Source organism: Kogia breviceps, chromosome 5, assembly GCF_026419965.1.
Source record: "Kogia breviceps isolate mKogBre1 chromosome 5, mKogBre1 haplotype 1, whole genome shotgun sequence".
Lineage (NCBI taxonomy): Eukaryota > Metazoa > Chordata > Mammalia > Artiodactyla > Physeteridae > Kogia > Kogia breviceps.
In genome coordinates, this window is record NC_081314.1 from 85,132,981 (window position 1) to 85,151,351 (window position 18,371).

Sequence of the window (18,371 nt, forward strand, 5' to 3'; positions counted from 1 at the left end):
AATCCCAATCTGAGGTATATTCTACAAAATAAATGGCCAAAACTCTGGTTCCAGAGTGTCAAGGTCAGAAAGACTGAGGGACTGTCCTAGGCTGGAGGATTAAAGAGGCATGACATCTAAATGCAATGCGGGTTCCTGGACTGGATCCTGGACCAGAAAAAGGACATCAGAGGGACAACTGGCCAAATATGAATAACATCTGCAAATTATTTAATAGTATTATATTGATATTAATTTTCTGGTTTTGATCATTGCATTACAGTTATCTAATATGTTAACATTTGGGAGAGCTGTGTGAAGGGTCTACAGGTTCTCTGTGTACTATTTTTGCAAATTTTTTGTAAATCTAAAATTATTTTAAAAAACTAAAAAGACTCTTCAGTTAATTTATAAGTTTCTCTTTCAGGGTTAGTGAGTTTGACATAATCAAACCAAAGACTTAAGAAACAGCACTAAAAAATATATATATATCTTATAAACATAACTGCTATTGATTCTTACCTGAGAGCCTCTGTCCTCTCACAAATACACTCCCATTTCTACTCAGCTTTGATTTAGAGTCTGATCCAGAACGTCCCAGGTTAAATATTGATTTCCACTTCTTTGATTTACTGGAGAGCTTTCTTCTAAAGGAGCCAAGCCACAGGGGGTTAGTTTGGTAACCAGCTATTCCAATGGGACTTTCAAACTAAGAAGGAATACCCCAAACATGTTCTTAGTTATGAACAGCTCTGACATATCAGGAAATTCCTCTCTAAAATCCATGTTGAGCCTGACTCTCACCCTGCAATGGGGATGCCCATGATGACCAAGCTAGGTTTTCATGAGTCAGGGTGAAGGACCACATTCCCCAGAGGAAGGGACAAAGATGTGCTATTACAGGCAGGGGAGGGGGCAAACAGAGACAGGGGTTGGTGGCAGACTCAGAGGTCAAGCAACCACAGTTCTGGGAATTCTGGTAGGAATTCTGGTAAGCATTTCAGTCCTGGGTTATCAAAGATACTTATTTTTTTACAGGAGTAAACACTAAAGGCCAGAGACCTCAGTCCTGTTATGCTCCTTGCACTGCGGCCACACTTCTGGGACATCCACAGGCGAGGAGGGGGCTGGGGTAGACTTTAGTGGACTGGAAGGGGGGTGGATGAGAAAGCAACTTAGAAGAGAGCCTGGCCTGGGAGAGTTGCAGGCTGCTGGGTGTGGTCAGCGGTCACTGCAGAGAAAGGCAGAGGGTAGTCACTGTGTTTCTGGCTTTGTCTCTCACTTCTCTGATGAAGCAGGGAAACTTTGAGTGCTAGACTGGGCCAGAGGCCTGGGTTCATCACAGAGGCCTTGCCCGGCTCTAGCGGGTCTGGCTATCAGACTTCATAAAGTTCCAGGATGAAACCCTGCAACCTGTGGGCTCCACAGAGGACCTTTTCTCTGCAGGGTTCTCATAGAACATCCAGGCCTCAAGCACAGCATGATATTACAACCCATCAGAGACAGATCTGCAGTGCTTAGTGGTTTCTATTGGATCTGGCCTGATGTTTTCAAGCACTAGGCCTTGGGGTGGATTTTACATAATCACATACCTTGAGGTATGGTATGAAGGCACAGAGAAAGTAAACTTGATTGTCCTTCAGAGGTACTCTTCCTGATCCCTGAGTGGAAGTCTTATTCTCCAGGGATTTAGGGGGAGGGGCAGTGGGGATCAGTCTTTCGAACAGAGAGAGAGAGAGAGAGAGAGAGAGCCATCCATGCACTTCAGGAAATAGAGGGGTTTCTCGCCAGGTGAGTTCCAGGTGCCCTTCCCAGAGCACACAGTGTGACAGAAGCCCCCTACCCCTGTGCAACGTGGCAGCACTCTTTCTCCCTCCCCAGGGGGAAACAGCCTCGCCATCGTGAGGAGGACGCTGATAAGAGGTCTGTTTTCCTACCTCCTTTGACTGACCAAACAGCGAGGCGGACACTCTCCAGTGAAAAGATTGCCTTTCGGCTCCTCCACCTACTGTCTGCCTAGGATTTCGGACCCCTGCTCCAGTCACTGCCTCCTTTTTACAGTGGGGCATGGGGGTGGGAGAGGGGTGTGTGGAGACCAGAGTTATCACAGAATCAATGAGAAGGAGAAGGGAGGGAAGATATGAATGAGAATGGTGTTTGTTTGGGGAGCGGAGGGAGGGCTCTAACAGGTAAAAGAGGAGGAACAGAACCCAGGATGCATGTCCCCAGGTGCCATGTTCCCAGAGGTCTCAGTCCAGAGTGGTGCTCTCTGTCAACTTGCCCTAGGCTCATCCCTATGCCTTCCATAGGTCCCGTGGGTGGTGCAGGGTGGGAGGAGGGGGTCAAGTTTTTGTGTTTTGCAACCGTCCTTTTGAAAATGTCAAGCTTATTTTGTCTCAACTAAGGAGTAAAGGGTTTTAGTTCTGATTCTTGACACCTATGAGCCCCACCCACACCATGGTACTAGGGATCTCCGGTGGGAGCTCAAGGTCTTGATGACTTTGGGGCAGTGAGTGAAGGCGTCAGCCGCTGGTGAATGTCGTGGAGGCAGCTCCCTTCTCTTCTGGAATGCTTCCTTACCCCCCCAACCCAGACCACACCCCCAACCCATGCTGCCTTCACAGCCCTGAGACTATCGCTTGCTCCTCCGTCCCCCTCCACCTAAACACCTCCCAGAACTTGGAAGAAGGACACTTACTTGTTGTCTGGTAACTCAAGGACAGTGTGGAAGAGGGTGCCCATGGGAGGGACAATCTCAGGCAGGCTATTCTCTCTCCTTTCCTTCCGGGCAGGGTGATTAGTAGCTAGGCTCCGGGCCTGAGCTTCCTCCAGACTCACCAACTTCATGGGCAGGGAGAGGGCTGGCAACGTCAGGCTCTTCATGATCGGCCGGTTTTCTGTAAAGAGGAGAGAAGAGCTCATAGACCTCCTGGGAGGAGTCCTGGGCACTGGCTCCAGCCAGAACCCCCATCCACAGCCCCTCCACTCCTGACCTCCTGACAGGGGCTTCTCCTGGGCGTGGGGGGTCTACAGGGCAGAGACTACACGTGGGGATCTGACAGCCCTCCTGGCCGGACCAACCAGGGGGCACACAGGGGCTGCAGAAGGCAGCCTGCATTCCTGTACTCTTCAGACTATTCATTCATTCATGCTCACAACAAATATATTGAGCACTTACTGTGGGCCAGAGTGACAGTAGATAGGCTCCAGGGGAACTGAAGGTTGGAGCCTCAACTTTCCTAAAATTACCTAGCCTTGTGTCTCTGCAGTAGAAAGACATTTTATGGCTATGCTGTTCCCTAAGAGATAAGTGGCTTTTTATTCACTACCTAATCATCTTCAGGTGTAAGCAAGCCAATTCTTTCCTTGTAAGTTTTTTTAAAGAACGGAAGTGATGATGACAGATCAATGGTGTCCATGATTATCTCTTTTCTCCACGTCAATTTTTTTTTTTCAAACTGGGGCAATCTTGTACTCCCTGTCTCCAGCCAGGGACATTTGGCAATGTCTGGAGACATTTTTAGTTGTCACAGGTGTGTGGGGGAATGCTACTGGCACCTAATAGGTAGAGCCTAGGGATGCTGCTAAACATCCTACAATACACAGGACGGCCCCTCGACAAGAATTATCCAGCGCTAAATGTCAACAGGGCCAAGGCTGAGAAACTCTGATCTAAGTAAAAACGAAGAGGTCTAAGTTTGCCTCTACTTAGTATTTTGGCAACCTTGCCAGTTTTCTGTAACTTTGGAAGGGGTAAAGAGACTCAAGGGTAATTTGGACCAATGGACACTAAGAAATCACTTTTGGTATAGGACTCAGCTAATTTTCAGAAAGCACCTCGATGGCACTATTTCTTTTTGCAGAGCATGACCCTCTCTGAGTGAAATAAAACCACTGACAAAAGGCCTTGCAGACAATGTGACTGTATGTGACTCTGGGGCCTTTCCAAGGAAGAGAGCGTGGCCATCATTCAGCAGGACTACAATTAGATAAATCTGTGATCCTAAAGATTTTTCAGTGATGTTTCCAACTTTAACCCAGTTTTCCCGCTTAATCCAAAAGAGATTAAAAATATTTAAATTTACTTGACTCAAAATTTGTTCATAGATCCTAGATTATTTATGATTTTTAAAAAACTTAATTATTTATTTACTTAAAACATTAAATCATTCTGGGAGCAACTGGAACAACAAGAAAAACATAAAAGTGCAGGATCAGGAAACCCAGCACCCACCTCTTGCCATGGTTCCAGGTTCCAGTATACTAAGGCCTACTCATCATTTCTGCTTAGATGTTCAATAGGCATCTGCATGCAGCTTTACATGTCATAACAGAGCTTGTGATTTTTGCTCCTTATCTCGAAACTGGTACCTCCTCCCATCCTCTCCAAATCGGTAAATAGCACCATGGATCACCCAGTTGTGTAAGCCAAACCTGGAGTAGGTATTTTTCATTGATCCCTGTCTTTGATGTACCCCTTCTCCCCTACATCCAGCCTATAAGCAAGTCCTGAAACTCCACCTCCAAAATATATCCTGAATCCAGCCACTTTCCTCCTTTCCACTGCTAACATGCACAGACAGTCCCCAACTTCGACAGTGGTTCAACTTACAATTTTTCGACTTTAGGATGGTGTGAGAGCAATATGCATTCAGTAGAAACCGTACTTTGAACTTTGATCTTTTATCAGGCTAGTGATATTCTGTACAATACTCTCTTGTGATGCTGGGCAGCGGCAGGGAGCCTCAGCTCCCAGTCAGTCACGCGATCACAAGGGTAAACAAGCAGTAAACTTATAATCATTCTGTTTTTCACTGTCAGCACAGTATTCAATAAATGACATGAGCTTGTCAACACTTTATTATAAAATAGGCTTTGTGTTAGATGATTGTGCCCAACTGTAGGCAAGCGCAAGTGTTCTGAGCACATTTAAGATAGGCTAGGCTAAGCTATGATGTTCAGTAGGGTAGATGTATTCAATGCATTTTCGACTTAACGATAACTTCAACTTATTGAAAATACGTTTATTGGGATGTAGGTTGAGGAAGACGTAGTCCAGGCCACCATGATTTCGCTCCTGACTTCTGCCATAGCTCCTTAACTGGTCTCCCTGCTTCTAGCCTTTCAGTCTCTGCTCCACACAGCGACCCAGATGCTCAGATCCCACACGCCCTGCTCAAACACCTCCAGTGCTTTCCCCAGCACAGAGGACAAACCAAACTCTTAGCATGACCAACCAGGACCTTCCGTCTGCTTTCCCTCTCTCCTCTTTGCCCACTGACACAGTGGTCTATAAAAATATACAGTAGGGCTTCCCTGGTGGCGCAGTGGTTGAGAATCCGCCTGCCGATGCAGGGGACACGGGTTCGTGCCCTGGTCCGGGAAGATCCCACATGCCGCGGAGCGGCTGAGCCCGTGAGCCATGGCCGCTGAGCCTGCGCGTCCGGAGCCTGTGCTCCGCAACGGGAGAGGCCACGGCAGTAAGAGGCCCGCATACCGCAAAAAAAAAAAAAAAAAAAAAAAATACAGTAAAATTTTTTCAATGTATACTCCCATTGTATACACATATATATAGTTGTAAATTATACATACATACCACTGTATTTGTTTTATGTGTAATAGAAAACATACAACGTCATAGAAATTACAAAGTATACAATAAAACCAATGGAAAAGAATTCTAATAGTTTCTTCCAACACCCATACTTTGGTACTTTGGTCTTTGGAGTCCCCTGGGTGGGGCACCCCACTTTGGAGACTGCATTTCTGTAGCTACACTGGCTGACTTTCTGCCACGCGATGAGCTCCTTTCCACCTCAGAGCTTTTACACTCCCTGTTCTCTGCGTTTGGAACGTTCATCCCCCAGATCCTCACATGACTGGTTTCTTTTGTCACTCAAGTCTCAGTTCAAAGATCACTTCCTCAGAGGCCACGTCCACTCTGTACCAAAATTATACCCCCAAGTCATTGACCATCGTATTATCCTGCTGTACTTTCATCCTGGCATTTATCGTCTTTGAAGTGATAATGTATTTATCTGTAAACTTATTTATTGTTTGTCTTTGCAACCAGACTATAGCTCTATGCAGGGCAGCGACTTTGCCATTTTGGACACTGTCCCCAGTGTCTGGAACAGTGTCTGACACATAGGAGGTGCCCAATACTACATATTTATGTTTTAATAAACCTTGGCATATCACAATCTTTCTGGCCTCATTGCTCTCATCTATCAATTAAAGGTGTTGGATTCTACGACTTCTAGAATCTTTCCAATTTGAAGTAGAACCCTATTTCTAAATCTCAAATTCTAGAGTGTATGACTTATTCCATTTTGTGTGAACATTAAGTATGGTACTGAAGTCAATAAGAATTCATAACAAGAATATTTAAATGAAATGCACTGAATAATAATTACTGGAGGCAATCCAGAGTTAAAGGCTCAAGAGGAAATTGGATTTCAATATGCAGGACAAAAGCTGATTAAGGCAATGGTCATAAAAAGAACAGGCATTTCCAGGTTGGAATTAGGAACATCCTTAACACTAACAGTCATGAATGGAATCTGCTGTCAAGAAGAACATTTCCCAAGAGTCATTAATTCTCTGCAACGGTTTATTTATCTGTTTAAATATTTTTTCCTCTCAGAGTCAGCACAAGGTAAGGAAAGAGCACAGGCTGGAAGATTTAGGTTCAGTGTTCAGTCCTACCAGATACTCAGCTCTTCTGGTTCTCTGGTTCTCGTGTATAAAAGAGGGTTGATAACTTTATGATGGTTGTTGTGATAAGACCATGAGATGATACATGTGGAGCGCCTGCCATGGTTCCCGGCACAGAATAAGTCCCCAATAAATTATTGGTTGACTCAAAAGGATCAATGAATGAGAGCATATTATTTCTCCTTTACTTTCAAAAAGGATTTATATAGCTTACAATAAAAAATACATCCGTAATGTGCAAGTTAAAATAAAGATAAAAGAAACGTCAGACACTCCTAAGTATATAGCCAAGAGAATTGAAAACACATGTTCACACGAAAACTTGTACATGACTTCACAGCAGCATCATAATAACCAAAAAGTAGAAACAATCCATATGTCCATCAACTGATGAATGTATAAATAAAACGTGGTATAGCCATACAATAGAATATCATTCGGCCATAAAAAACAGAAATACTGATACATGAGAACATATGCTAAGTGAAAGAAATCAGTCACAAAAGACCACATATTGTGTGATTCCACTTATATGAAATATGCACAAGAGGCAAAATCCACAGACACAGAAAGTAGATTAATGGTTGCCAGAGTCTGGTGGGAAGACAAAATGTGGAGTGACTGTTTAATGGGTGTGGGGTTTCTTTTTGGAGTGATGAAAATGTTCTGGAATTAGATAGTGGTGATGGTTGCACAATTCTGTGAATACACTAAAAACCACTGAATTGTACACTTTAAAATGATTAAAGTGGTGAATTTTACGGTATGTGAATTTTAAAAGAAAGATCATAAACCACATGGAGGACAGGATGGGGGTGGGAACAATTACACCAGAAATCCAAATTTGATATTAATTGCAATTGATTACTTTGACGGTTATACTTGATTTTCCCAAGTATATTAGCCAAAGTAGAAAATAATGCTTTGATCAGCTAATACAAATATTTTGCAGATACAGCTCTCATACACCACTGGTTCTCCAAGTGTGGGCCCTGACCACCAGCAGCTCCATCACCTGGAAACTTGTTAGAAACACAGATTTTCGGCAGCTCTCCAGACATGCTGAATCAGAAGTTCTGGGGATGAGATCCAGTAATCTGTGTTTCAATAAGCCCTCCCAGTTATGTGACGTATGCTAATGCTGGAAAAACAGCCTCACACAAATGGTAGTTACCAGATTTACTGATCAGCTGGATTTTTGATTTTTACAAATTAGGCTCATATGAGTTCAATCAGCATAAACCAATACCAGTGCATTCCTAGGGTTAATTATGTTATTATGAGACTACAGGACTGAAACATCATATCTTGCATCTCATCACATCCAGCGTGAAATAGCTATATTTTTCTTGTATATAGTGGGTTTCAATGATAGCTAGTCTCTACATACACACGCCCACACTCTCATTGCTGTATGCCTAGTGCCCTATGCAGGGCAGAACAAAGTAAGCACTCAAGAAATGCTTGAGAAAAAGACAAATATTATATGATACCACTTATATGTGGAATCTAAAAAATAGTACAAATGAACTTATTTATAAAACAGAAACAGACTCACAGACATAGAAAACAAACTTATGGTTACCAAAGGGGAAGGAGAGGAGGGATAAATTGGGAGTATGGGATTAACAGATACACACTACCATATGTAAAATAAACAACAAGGATTTACTGTATGGCACAGGGAACTACATTCAATATCTTATAATAAACTATAATGGAAAAGAACCTAAACAAGAATATAGGTTTATATATATATATATACATACGTACACATACACACACTTCGCTGTACACCTGAAACTAACACAATATTGTAAATCAGTTATAGTTCAATTATTTTTTAAAAAATGCTTGCAAAGAGAAGGCATTCTGAATATATCTGTGAGTATGAATAGGATACCTCTTAATTCATTCACTTAGGATTTCTGAAATATCATACTGAAAGTAAAGATGAAATCTAATAGTCGGAGGAATATTGCCAGTGTCTCTAGCTAATAACTGGAAGAGTTTAAGAACTCACTAAAAGCAACAGAGGGTATTCCAGTTCACCACACCACATTCATGGGATAGGCCATGTATGCAACTGATCAGAAACATGCTAGAGCCACACACACGCATACCACACTTTTGTTGCACAGGCACACATGTATGTATGCACGATCCCCAAACACACGCAGTGTAGTCAGCACACACACACAGTTGACACTGAGAGCTAGATCCCAGCCCACTCTAACTTATTCTTGGGCCCCATGCCTAAGGCAAAGAATGGTGATTGGTAGGGTGTATGCCAGAAGGAGCCATTACCATCGTTCTCCAGTGACCCGGGTGCACCGTTGTTAAAGATTTGATCCACATGATTCAGTATGAATTCAATCACCACCTGCTGGACCCGGACTGCAAGGAAGGCTGCATCTCCATTGCAACCAGTGGCTTCAATTTCTTTGGACCTGAACCATGGAAGAAACACATTCAGTGAATGAGTCGGCCCTACCCCATGAAGCATAAGGGGGAGCCAGTGGGCCTTTTGTACAAGCCCCCAGTTCCTAAATGTATAGTTTGTTAATTTGTATTACTTTAACTATTTAAGATCAATTAAAGGGACTCTCCAAACAAACTGAACAAATTTGAAACAGTTACCAGGTATTATACATTGCAAAACTGTAAACACTATATTAGTGAATATATAGGAATTGATTTTTTTCTTCATAGGATCTTCTTCCAACTCCACACAATTGTTCTAAGGGCAGGTCATCATTTATGAAGTCATATGAAGCAGTTGATTCAGGTTATAGCCAGCTAGGACCCCACCAAAACCAACAAAAGCAAAGGAAGCCCCAAAGACCCAGAAAGGCCTTTTCAGGAAATTATAACATACAGACCCATAACATTGGCCACATCCTGGTAATAGCCAGAAGATACCTCTGGGTTCCAGGGTTTCCATGGTTAGCGGGCAAAGGCTATTAAAAATCACATTTGGGCTTTCTTGGTGGCACAGTGGTTAAGAATCCGCCTGTCAATGCAGGGGACACGGGTTCGAGCCCTGGTCCGGGAAGATCCCACATGCCGCGGAGCAACTAAGCCCGTGCGCCACAACTACTGAGCCTGCGCTCTAGAGCCCACGAGCCACAACTACTGAGCCCGTGTGCCACAACTACTGAAATCCGTGCAGCTAGAGCCCGTGCTCTGCAACAAGAGAAAACACCGCAATGAGAAGCCTGTGCACCGCAATGAAGAGTAGCCCCTGCTCGCTGCGACTAGAGAAAGCCCGTGCGCAGCAACGAAGACCCAGTGCGGCCAAAAATAAATTTATTTAAAAAAAAATTTTTTTTTTAAATCACCTTTAATTCCCACGTACGACAACCACTTAGCCAAAGGTTTGTCTACAAGGGGCTTCGGTTTTTTGTTTGTTTTTTTGTGGTACGCGGGCCTCTCACTGCCGTGGCCCCTCCCGTTGCGGAGCACAGGCTCCGGACGCGCAGGCTCAGCGGCCATGGCTCACGGGCCCAGCCGCTCCGCGGCACGTGGGATCTTCCCGGACCGGGGAACGAACCCGTGTCCCCTACATCGGCAGGCGGACTCTCAACCACTGCACCGCCAGGGAAGCCCGGGGCTTCGGTTTTGAAGAGTCCAGTCTTAGTTTGAATTGGGGGCTGCTTTGAGCTCACTGGGGAAGTGAGGTGAGGGGTGGTGGTTACCTGAGGAGGTTTGGAGCCCACACCAGGGCCAGGTTCCTGGCATGCATGTTTGTCTTGCTGCTGAAGGAGGCGATGTGGGCCAGGTGTCGAATCAGGTATTCCAAGGTCCTGTAATGGTTCGTTTTTTAAAAAGCAAAGTAAGAAACTTCGGAGCCTGTGTGAAGCCTGAGTCTGGAGATAATTTCTAAAGTTTGAATTTAAGAGACTCTAAAATATTTCTTTCTCATGAATTTTGGAGGACTATCAGGAAGATATCAAGATAGATGGAAGCAATTTTCTTAGCCTCAGGAATATTGGCTGTGGGTGGGGAAGAGGTGGGTTTGACAGAAGTCAGCTGAGGCCCTTGGAGCACCAGCCAGAGACAGAATAGGGGACTCACATCACTTGGAGCCTGTGCCTCCTTTCACGCAGGGCAGCATTGCCTCATACTGTCTTGAAACTGGGCCTCATCTCAGTTTTTATTGTAATTCTCGCACCTACAGGTACCCTGGCACTTGTTAGTGAGCTCATTTGATGGATAAATAACATCTGTTATCGCCGGGAAGCCCTTATACCACATTAAAACCTGCCCCCTGGTAAAAGCTGGGCAGGCTTAGGGAGCAATGGGAAAGGTGGTAGGATTAGGGGCTAAATTGTGAGAATGAAATGAAAGGATGAAATGATGGAAGGGATGGTACTGATGAGCATACAGAGAGATCAGTCAGCCAAACGCTCAACGGCAACAGTCAAACCCTGTTTAAAAACCATCTTGGTTTCCATAGATTTGGTTATGCTATGAACCTCAGTAAGAACCTAGACTATCTCTGTGAGGCTGGCTTGTGTGATCAGAATGATTCTTGAGGGACTCTGAGGGGTGCTCTGAAAGTAACTTAGACATGGGCTGTCCCTTCCCGCCAATGTCTCTGGTCAGGCACCAACTCACTCTGATAAACGTGACCTGTTCTCTCCCCTCATCCTGCCCTGGGAAAGCCACTGTCCACTGAATTTGTTCTCTTTTATGATGCTAGCCTGCATCTATGGTATTACATCACATTGAGAGGCTGTGAATTTCTTTTACCAAGGATTCTTACCTGTAATGGGATGGGGGGAGCTCCTGGATAACATTCTGGATTCGGGCCAGTTGGCCTTCTTCCGGGCAATGCGACACTGCCTCCTGCAGAGAGGAAATGAAGCAGTCCAGTGAGTGCTCGAGAAGGGGGACACCCACCTGCGTCTGCGGGTTTTATTTAGGCTTCTGGTACTCCAGCCTCCCAACTATGCCTAGAGATTGTCCTTCCAGGAAGCATGCTTTTCTAGAAAAAACAAACCACCTAAAATCTCAGAGGGTTCATGATGGGAGGTGTCTAACAATGTGGGCACACAGGGTCTCTGTGCATCCTCAGATGTTTGGTTGGTATCTGGTAAAAAAGGTGTAGAATCTCGGGTGTGTCCCGTGTGGCAGAGAGAGTCACAGAGGCTCACACTGGGAGAGAGAAACAAGAGACAGGGAGACAGATTGAGATGGAGATGAGAGGTTGGCTCACTGTTTACTCAGCCAGCTATCTTTTTGGGTGCAAACAGCCACTCCCCACCTAGCCTGAGACTATCCCTCGACCCGGCTGCCTGTCGTTGATGCTAGGAAGCAGGAACGACGTGAAGCCGTGCCCTCTCAGCAGGATTAGAGCTTTGCCCCAGAGACCTGGTGGCCTTGTCTGGACTTGCTCTCTGGTTGTTCCCTGCGTGGGTATTTGGTGCCCCCCTCAGCCCAGGCCCTCAAAGAGAGGCTGGGGCTTCAGTAAAGGAAGTATGGTCACAGTCCTGCCCGGGGCTCCTGCACAACACAGGTGTCCCTGGGCAGATTCCCCTGTGTCCCATCCTGAGACTGTCCTGCCTGTGCTCAGGCTCAAGGGCCCCTCCCAGCGCAGTGGCTGAGTGCTCAAGACTGCCAGCATGGGAGCCATACCTAAGTTCAAGGTCAATGGTAATTACATCTTTTTTTTTTTTTTTTTTTTTTTTTTTTACTGAGGTATAGTTTACATATATTAAAAATGTACAAGTCTTCTGCTACAGCTCCCTGAGTCCTTTCATACGCATAATAACTATGTAATCCCACTCAGGTCAAGAGATACTTGAAAAGGGGCTCCTAAGCTCACTTCAATCCTTGTGATCCTGAATTCACAGGCATATGTGACTTACACAGTTTTGTATTTCCTTACAGTGCTGAAAACGTGCTTTGCATTTATATATAATGAAAAGTATAATCAGAAAATATATTCTCGGGCTTCCCTGGTGGCGCAGTGGTTGAGAGTCACCTGCCGATGCAGGGGACATGGGTTTGTGCCCCGGTCTGGGAGGATCCCACATGCCGCCGAGCGGCTGGGCCCGTGAGCCACGGCCGCTGAGCCTGGGCGTCCGGAGCCTGCGCTCCGCAGCGGGAGAGGCCACAGCAGTGGGAGGCCCGCGTACCGCAAAAAAAAAAATTTCTATGTGGGAAAACTAGATTTCATTTCCTAATCAGAAGTGGGGAGAAATTCGGGGCTGGGAGGGTCACAATCACAGGTGCCTCAATCTTCTGGTGGGTTTGCAAGCCTGAGAACAGAGCCGGCGTAAGCATGATCTCTGTGGCAATACTTGCCTTTTGAGATGTGCAGGATGTAGAGGGTGAAGACAAGCATGGGGCCTGGAGTAAACACCTGACACCTCTGCCCTCTTCCTGGGAGCTGTCATTTAGAAAACAGATTGGTGGAGAAGACCCTGATTCCCAAGACAGGGAGAACCTCATAAAGCAAGTGAAGGGAGAGAGCTCAGGAGAAGGAGGAGTGGAGGAATGCGGGCGTGGATCCTCCCACATTCTATCCTGCAAACGGGGAGGAGAGGGAGGCCTCTCTTCCTCTCTCGGCAAAGCTGGGATGAGCTTTGTAAAGCTTTGCACACACACCCTTCCCAAGCCTCCTCCTCTTCCCCCCACTATATAAAAATGTGTCTGGGGAAAAAAAAGGTGTAGGTCAATTCAACAGCCCTCATGGAAAGTTCCTTTAATATTTTAGGAAGATGTTAGTCACCTTTGTTCTGAGAGGCTGGGCGGGCTCACCCCTGATGCCGCCGATCCCATTTGGGACTGGTGTTCATTTCACTATTTACAGCCTCTCCCCATTGCACCCCAATCCTATTTGGAAGCTCTCTAGATCTTCGTTTTTCTCCCAGAGGGTCTGCTCACTGCAAAGCTATTTTTCGATCTCTTTGTGTTCCCCTATTAGGAGAGCAGGATCCATCAGTGGGGAATTGAGGGAAGGGAGTTGAAATTTTGCCCACCCCAATTTTTTGCCTGAAAGAGAATTTCACTCAACATTAGCCAAGCCATCTTGCTAATAGCTAAACCTTAAAAGATCTAGGCTGACTCTGACTATTTGTTCTCTTCCAATCAGTATCCCTAAGACCAGCTTCCTGCCTTTTTTTTTTTTTTTTTTTTTTTGCGGTGGCTGGGCCTCTCACTGCGGCCCCTCCTGACGCGGAGCACAGGCTCCGGACGCGCAGGCTCAGCGGCCATGGCTCACGGTAGCTCACGGTAGCTCACGGTAGCTCACGGTAGCTCACGGTAGCTCACGGGCTCCGCCATTCTGCAGCACGTGGGATTTTCCCAGACCGGGGCACGAACCCGTGTCCCCTGCATCGGCAGGCGGACTCTCAACCACTGCGCCACCAGGGAAGCCCAGCTTCCTGCCCTTTGAGGACTCTAGCGAAGGCTGGACTCCAGTCCCCTCTGGCGGGGCCCATCACCAGGGGGGACAAACAACCCGTGGCTGTCCCTTCCAACTGCGCCCAGCCGCAACTCAGTTTTTACCCTTTATTTTGTATTAATTATTTAAAAATTATTATACAGTCACCTTTATTATTTTTAATTATTTTAAGCTGTTAGGTTAAAAAGTAATTCATGCACATGATTTTAAAAATGCAAAGCATTCAAAGGAATACACAGAAGTTAGTCTGCCTTCCAATTGCAGACCCTCAGCCTCCAGAGACAAGCACTGTTCTCTTCCAGACAGTCATTATACCTACCTGTCTTTGTCACACCCATGGCAACAAGCACACCTACGTGACCTGGCCCATCTGCAAATTCCCTGTCTCCCCTCATTTCCTCCTTGCCTGCTCCCTATGGGCTATGCTGGCCTCCATATATTCCCTCAAGCAAGCTCGGCATGTCCTCGACTAGGGCCTTTGCACCTGCTGTTTCTTCTCGGCACCCTCTTCCACCAGATATTTGCACAATTTGTTCCCTCACTTCATCCTTCTCTCTGTTTAAATATCACCTCATAGACAGATTATCCTACCCAAAATAGCAGTCCCCATCATTCTCTGCCCTGTACCCTGCATTAACTGGCTTTGTAGTGCTTATCAACAGTTCAGATTATGGAGCTATGCATTAAATTCGTTTATCATCTATCTCCTTCATTAAGATGTAAGTTTCATGAGAGCAAGGATTTTGTCTGTCTTGCTTACCATTAAACCCCCAGCACCTGGAACTGTGCCTGCCTGGTATACATAGCAGGTGTTCAACAGACATTTGTTATATGAAATGAGTAAGTGAATGAGTCCGTATTTTGCTCTGCATTTGAAAATGTCAGAAAGCCCCATTTTGGCCACACTTCCAGGACAGTACTATCGAGAACCAAACCTCCTGAGTGTAGAGCACCAGGTTCGCTGAGACAATTCCCCTCAACTTATGGCTCCTGGCAGGGTGACCAATCAGCAGAGTTTGCCTGAGATTGAGGCGTTTCCTGGGACACAGGACTTTTCAGAGTTAAACGTAGGGGAGTCCCTGGCAACCCAGGACAGTTGGCTGCTGCCCCATTGGCAGCTATCTTGAGCTCACAGCCAGTCAGCCTCGGCCTGATGCCACACACCAGTGGTCCACCCCAGTGACACTTCAGATGACATGTGTGGGTCAAGCAAGCTGCCAGCAAATGTTTACTAGGTAACAGTCGCAACGTTCTCCAGTAGCTGGAGAGCAGGGAAAGGAAGCACAATAATGAATAAAATAAATACAGTTTCTGTCCTCAGGAAGCTTACAGTTTAATGAAGGAGACATATACACAAAGATGTAATTTCAATATAAAATTTAATACCTCTCTAAACTGCCTTCTCTAAAAATCCTAAATCAGCAACTTTTCTCTATCTTGGGTGTAACCATTTTAGCTGAATCAATCTGACCCACATTGAATTTTTCCTACAATGAACTTTTCTTCTGATCAAAATAAAATATAGTGTAGCAGGTTGAATAGTTGCTTCCAAAGATATCAGATCCTAATCTCTAGAACCTGTAAATGTCACCTTATTAGGAAAAAGAGGCTTTGCAGGTGTGATTAAGTTAAGGCTTTTGAGATCAGGAGATTCGTGGATTATCCAGGTGGGCCCTAAATCCAATCACAGGTATCCTTGAAAGAGGGAAGCAGAAGGAGGTTTGACACAGACTAGGAGAAGGCAGTGTGACCATGGAGGCAAAGATGGGAGTGATGCAGCCACAAGCCCAGGCATGCCGGCAGCCACCAGAAGCTGGAGGAGGCAGGGAACAGGTTTCCGCCTCAAGTCTCTGTAAGGACCATGGCCCTGCTGACACCTTGATTTCAGCCCAGTGAAACTGATTTCAGACTTCTGCACTCTGGAACTGTGAGAGAATAACTTTCTGTTGTTTAAGCCACCAAGTCTGTGGTAGTTTGTTACAGCAGCCTCATGAAACTAATACATGTATTCGAAGGAAATAAAAAGCACCCACTATCCCACCACCCAGACATAACTACTATTAACCTACTCACAGGTGAAGCATTAAAAGAAGCAATCTTTCTGGGCTCCCCAGCACCAAATATGAACACTGGCATCATTTCCTATTTAGTTGCCTATACTGCTTTTTCCATTTAACTTTATATTGTGGACAGCAAATAGTCTTCAGAAATATGACTTTTCACAGCTACACAGGGTTGAAAACAATAGATTATCATTTATTTAACCCATCCCTTAGTGTTAGATGTGTAGATACTCCCCAGTTTTGTTATTGTAATATGGCAGTGAAATATTTGTAAATCAATTATTTGTGTGTGCATCTGATTATTATCTTAGAATGGAGTCCTAGAACAGAGTTACTGTATTAAAAAATATGAGCATTTCAGGACTCTTGATAGTAATTTCAAATGACTTTCTGCAATGTCCAGCCAATTTACACTTGCAATAGAAAACTGTGAAAGAGCCAGTGTCACCACAGGCTAGGCAGCATGAAATACTAACATTTAAAAAATGTTTCTTTATGGCTTCCCTGGTGGCGCAGTGGTTGAGAGTCCGCCTGCCGATGCAGGGGACATGGGTTCGTGCCCGGGTATGGGAAGATCCCACATGCCGCAGAGCAGCTAGGCCTGTGAGCCATGGACACTGAGCCTGCATGTCCGGACCCTGTGCTCCACAATGGGAGAGGCCACGACAGTGAGAGGCCCGCATACCGCAAAAAAAAAAAAAAAAAGTTTCTTTAATATGCAAATATATTTTTCTAATACATTTATATTTTTAAGTTGGTTTTTATTTATTTATTAAAATTAATTAATTAATTAATTTACTGGCTGTGAGGCTTGTGGAATCTTAGTTCCTCGACCAGGGATTGAGTCTGGGGCCTGAGAGAGCAGAGTCCTAACCCTTGGACTGCCAGGGAATTCCCCATTTATACTTTTAAAATAATTATATTTCTTCTATGAATTGTCGAGGTTCTTTGCTCATTTGTTTTGCAGGGTGTTATCTCTTTTTTATTTACTTTTAATTTTTATTTATTTATTTTTTGGGGGGTACGCGGGCCTCTCACTGCTGTGGCCTCTCCCGTTGCGGAGCACAGGTTCCAGACGTGCAGGCTCAGTGGCCATGGCTCATGGGCCCAGCCGTTCTGTGGCATGTGGGATCTTTCCGGACCGGGACACGAACCCGCGTCCCCTGCATTGGCAGGAGGATTCTCAACCACTGCGCCACCAGGGAAGCCCATGTTTTTTATTTTTTATTGATAGGTAGGAGTTTTATATAATTAAAAATATTAATCTCTTGTCATCTTTATTGTAAATGTTTTCCATAGTCATTTGCCTTTTAATTTTGTTAATGTATTTTTAAATAGAGGAAACAATAATCTATATGTAGTTTAGTTTGTTAAATTTGTCTTTGGTGATTTTTTTTTTCCTTTGCTTTTATTCTTAGAAAGCCCTTCTCCACCCTGAAATTCACTAAATGGTAAGAATGTAACTTGACTTCTCCCCTTTCCCAACACTTAGCCAATTTTCCTAACATTGTTTATTGAATTATTCCTTCACCAGTTTGGGATGTTTTCCTTATTTCATATTAAATTATTTAATACCTGAGCCTATTTAAGAGCTGTTAAATCTATTTTGAAAATAGTGTGGTAGTTCTGAGACTGAATGTTAAATCTTTACTTCCATTTACTAGCTGTACAAACCCAGGCAAAAGTCACTCGGAGCCTCAATTTACTCATCTGTAAAAGAGGTAATAAAACCTACTTCACAGAGTTATTTGAGGATTGAATGAAATAATATTTGTAATAAGCTTTGCATATGGTAAGCACTCAATAAGTGGCAGATATCATAATTATTATTATTCTATTAATATTTTTCTAATTCTGTTATATTTCATTGAAATGTTATTCTACTTCAGCTGTGCAAGTGAGTTTAAATAAATCATTGTAAGAATGCGTGACAATGTGATAGAGCTGTTCCCATGTCCCTGGAGAAGGTTTGCTTATATTTTCATAATTCGTCACTGTGATCAAAGCACTCAATGATAAATTTTTCTACATAGTTAACATCACTAGGTCCTACATATGTAGAACTCAGTTGTCACAACAAAACATTTTTATTTTATTTCTTAGTGTCACTAAACTATGTTTAAATACAACATTAAGTTTTCTTGAGATTTTATGACCAGCGGACAATAACATTGCTTTGGTATCTTTTGTCGCTGTGG

At 44.4% G+C, this 18,371-nt stretch overlaps 1 protein-coding gene across 1 annotated transcript in view; it reads right to left on the minus strand.

The window, feature by feature from the left end:
- ARHGAP31 (Rho GTPase activating protein 31) overlaps positions 1 to 18,371 on the minus strand; it is a 110,782-nt gene that overhangs the window by 24,037 nt on the left and 68,374 nt on the right. Inside the window, exons 4-8 of the mRNA XM_059064730.2 lie at positions 11,465 to 11,547; positions 10,395 to 10,502; positions 9,004 to 9,146; positions 2,678 to 2,876; positions 502 to 626 (exon numbers count right to left, since the gene is read on the minus strand). Of these exons, the coding sequence (XP_058920713.1) occupies positions 502 to 626; positions 2,678 to 2,876; positions 9,004 to 9,146; positions 10,395 to 10,502; positions 11,465 to 11,547 (658 nt within the window). The remainder of the gene's footprint in view (positions 1 to 501; positions 627 to 2,677; positions 2,877 to 9,003; positions 9,147 to 10,394; positions 10,503 to 11,464; positions 11,548 to 18,371) is intronic.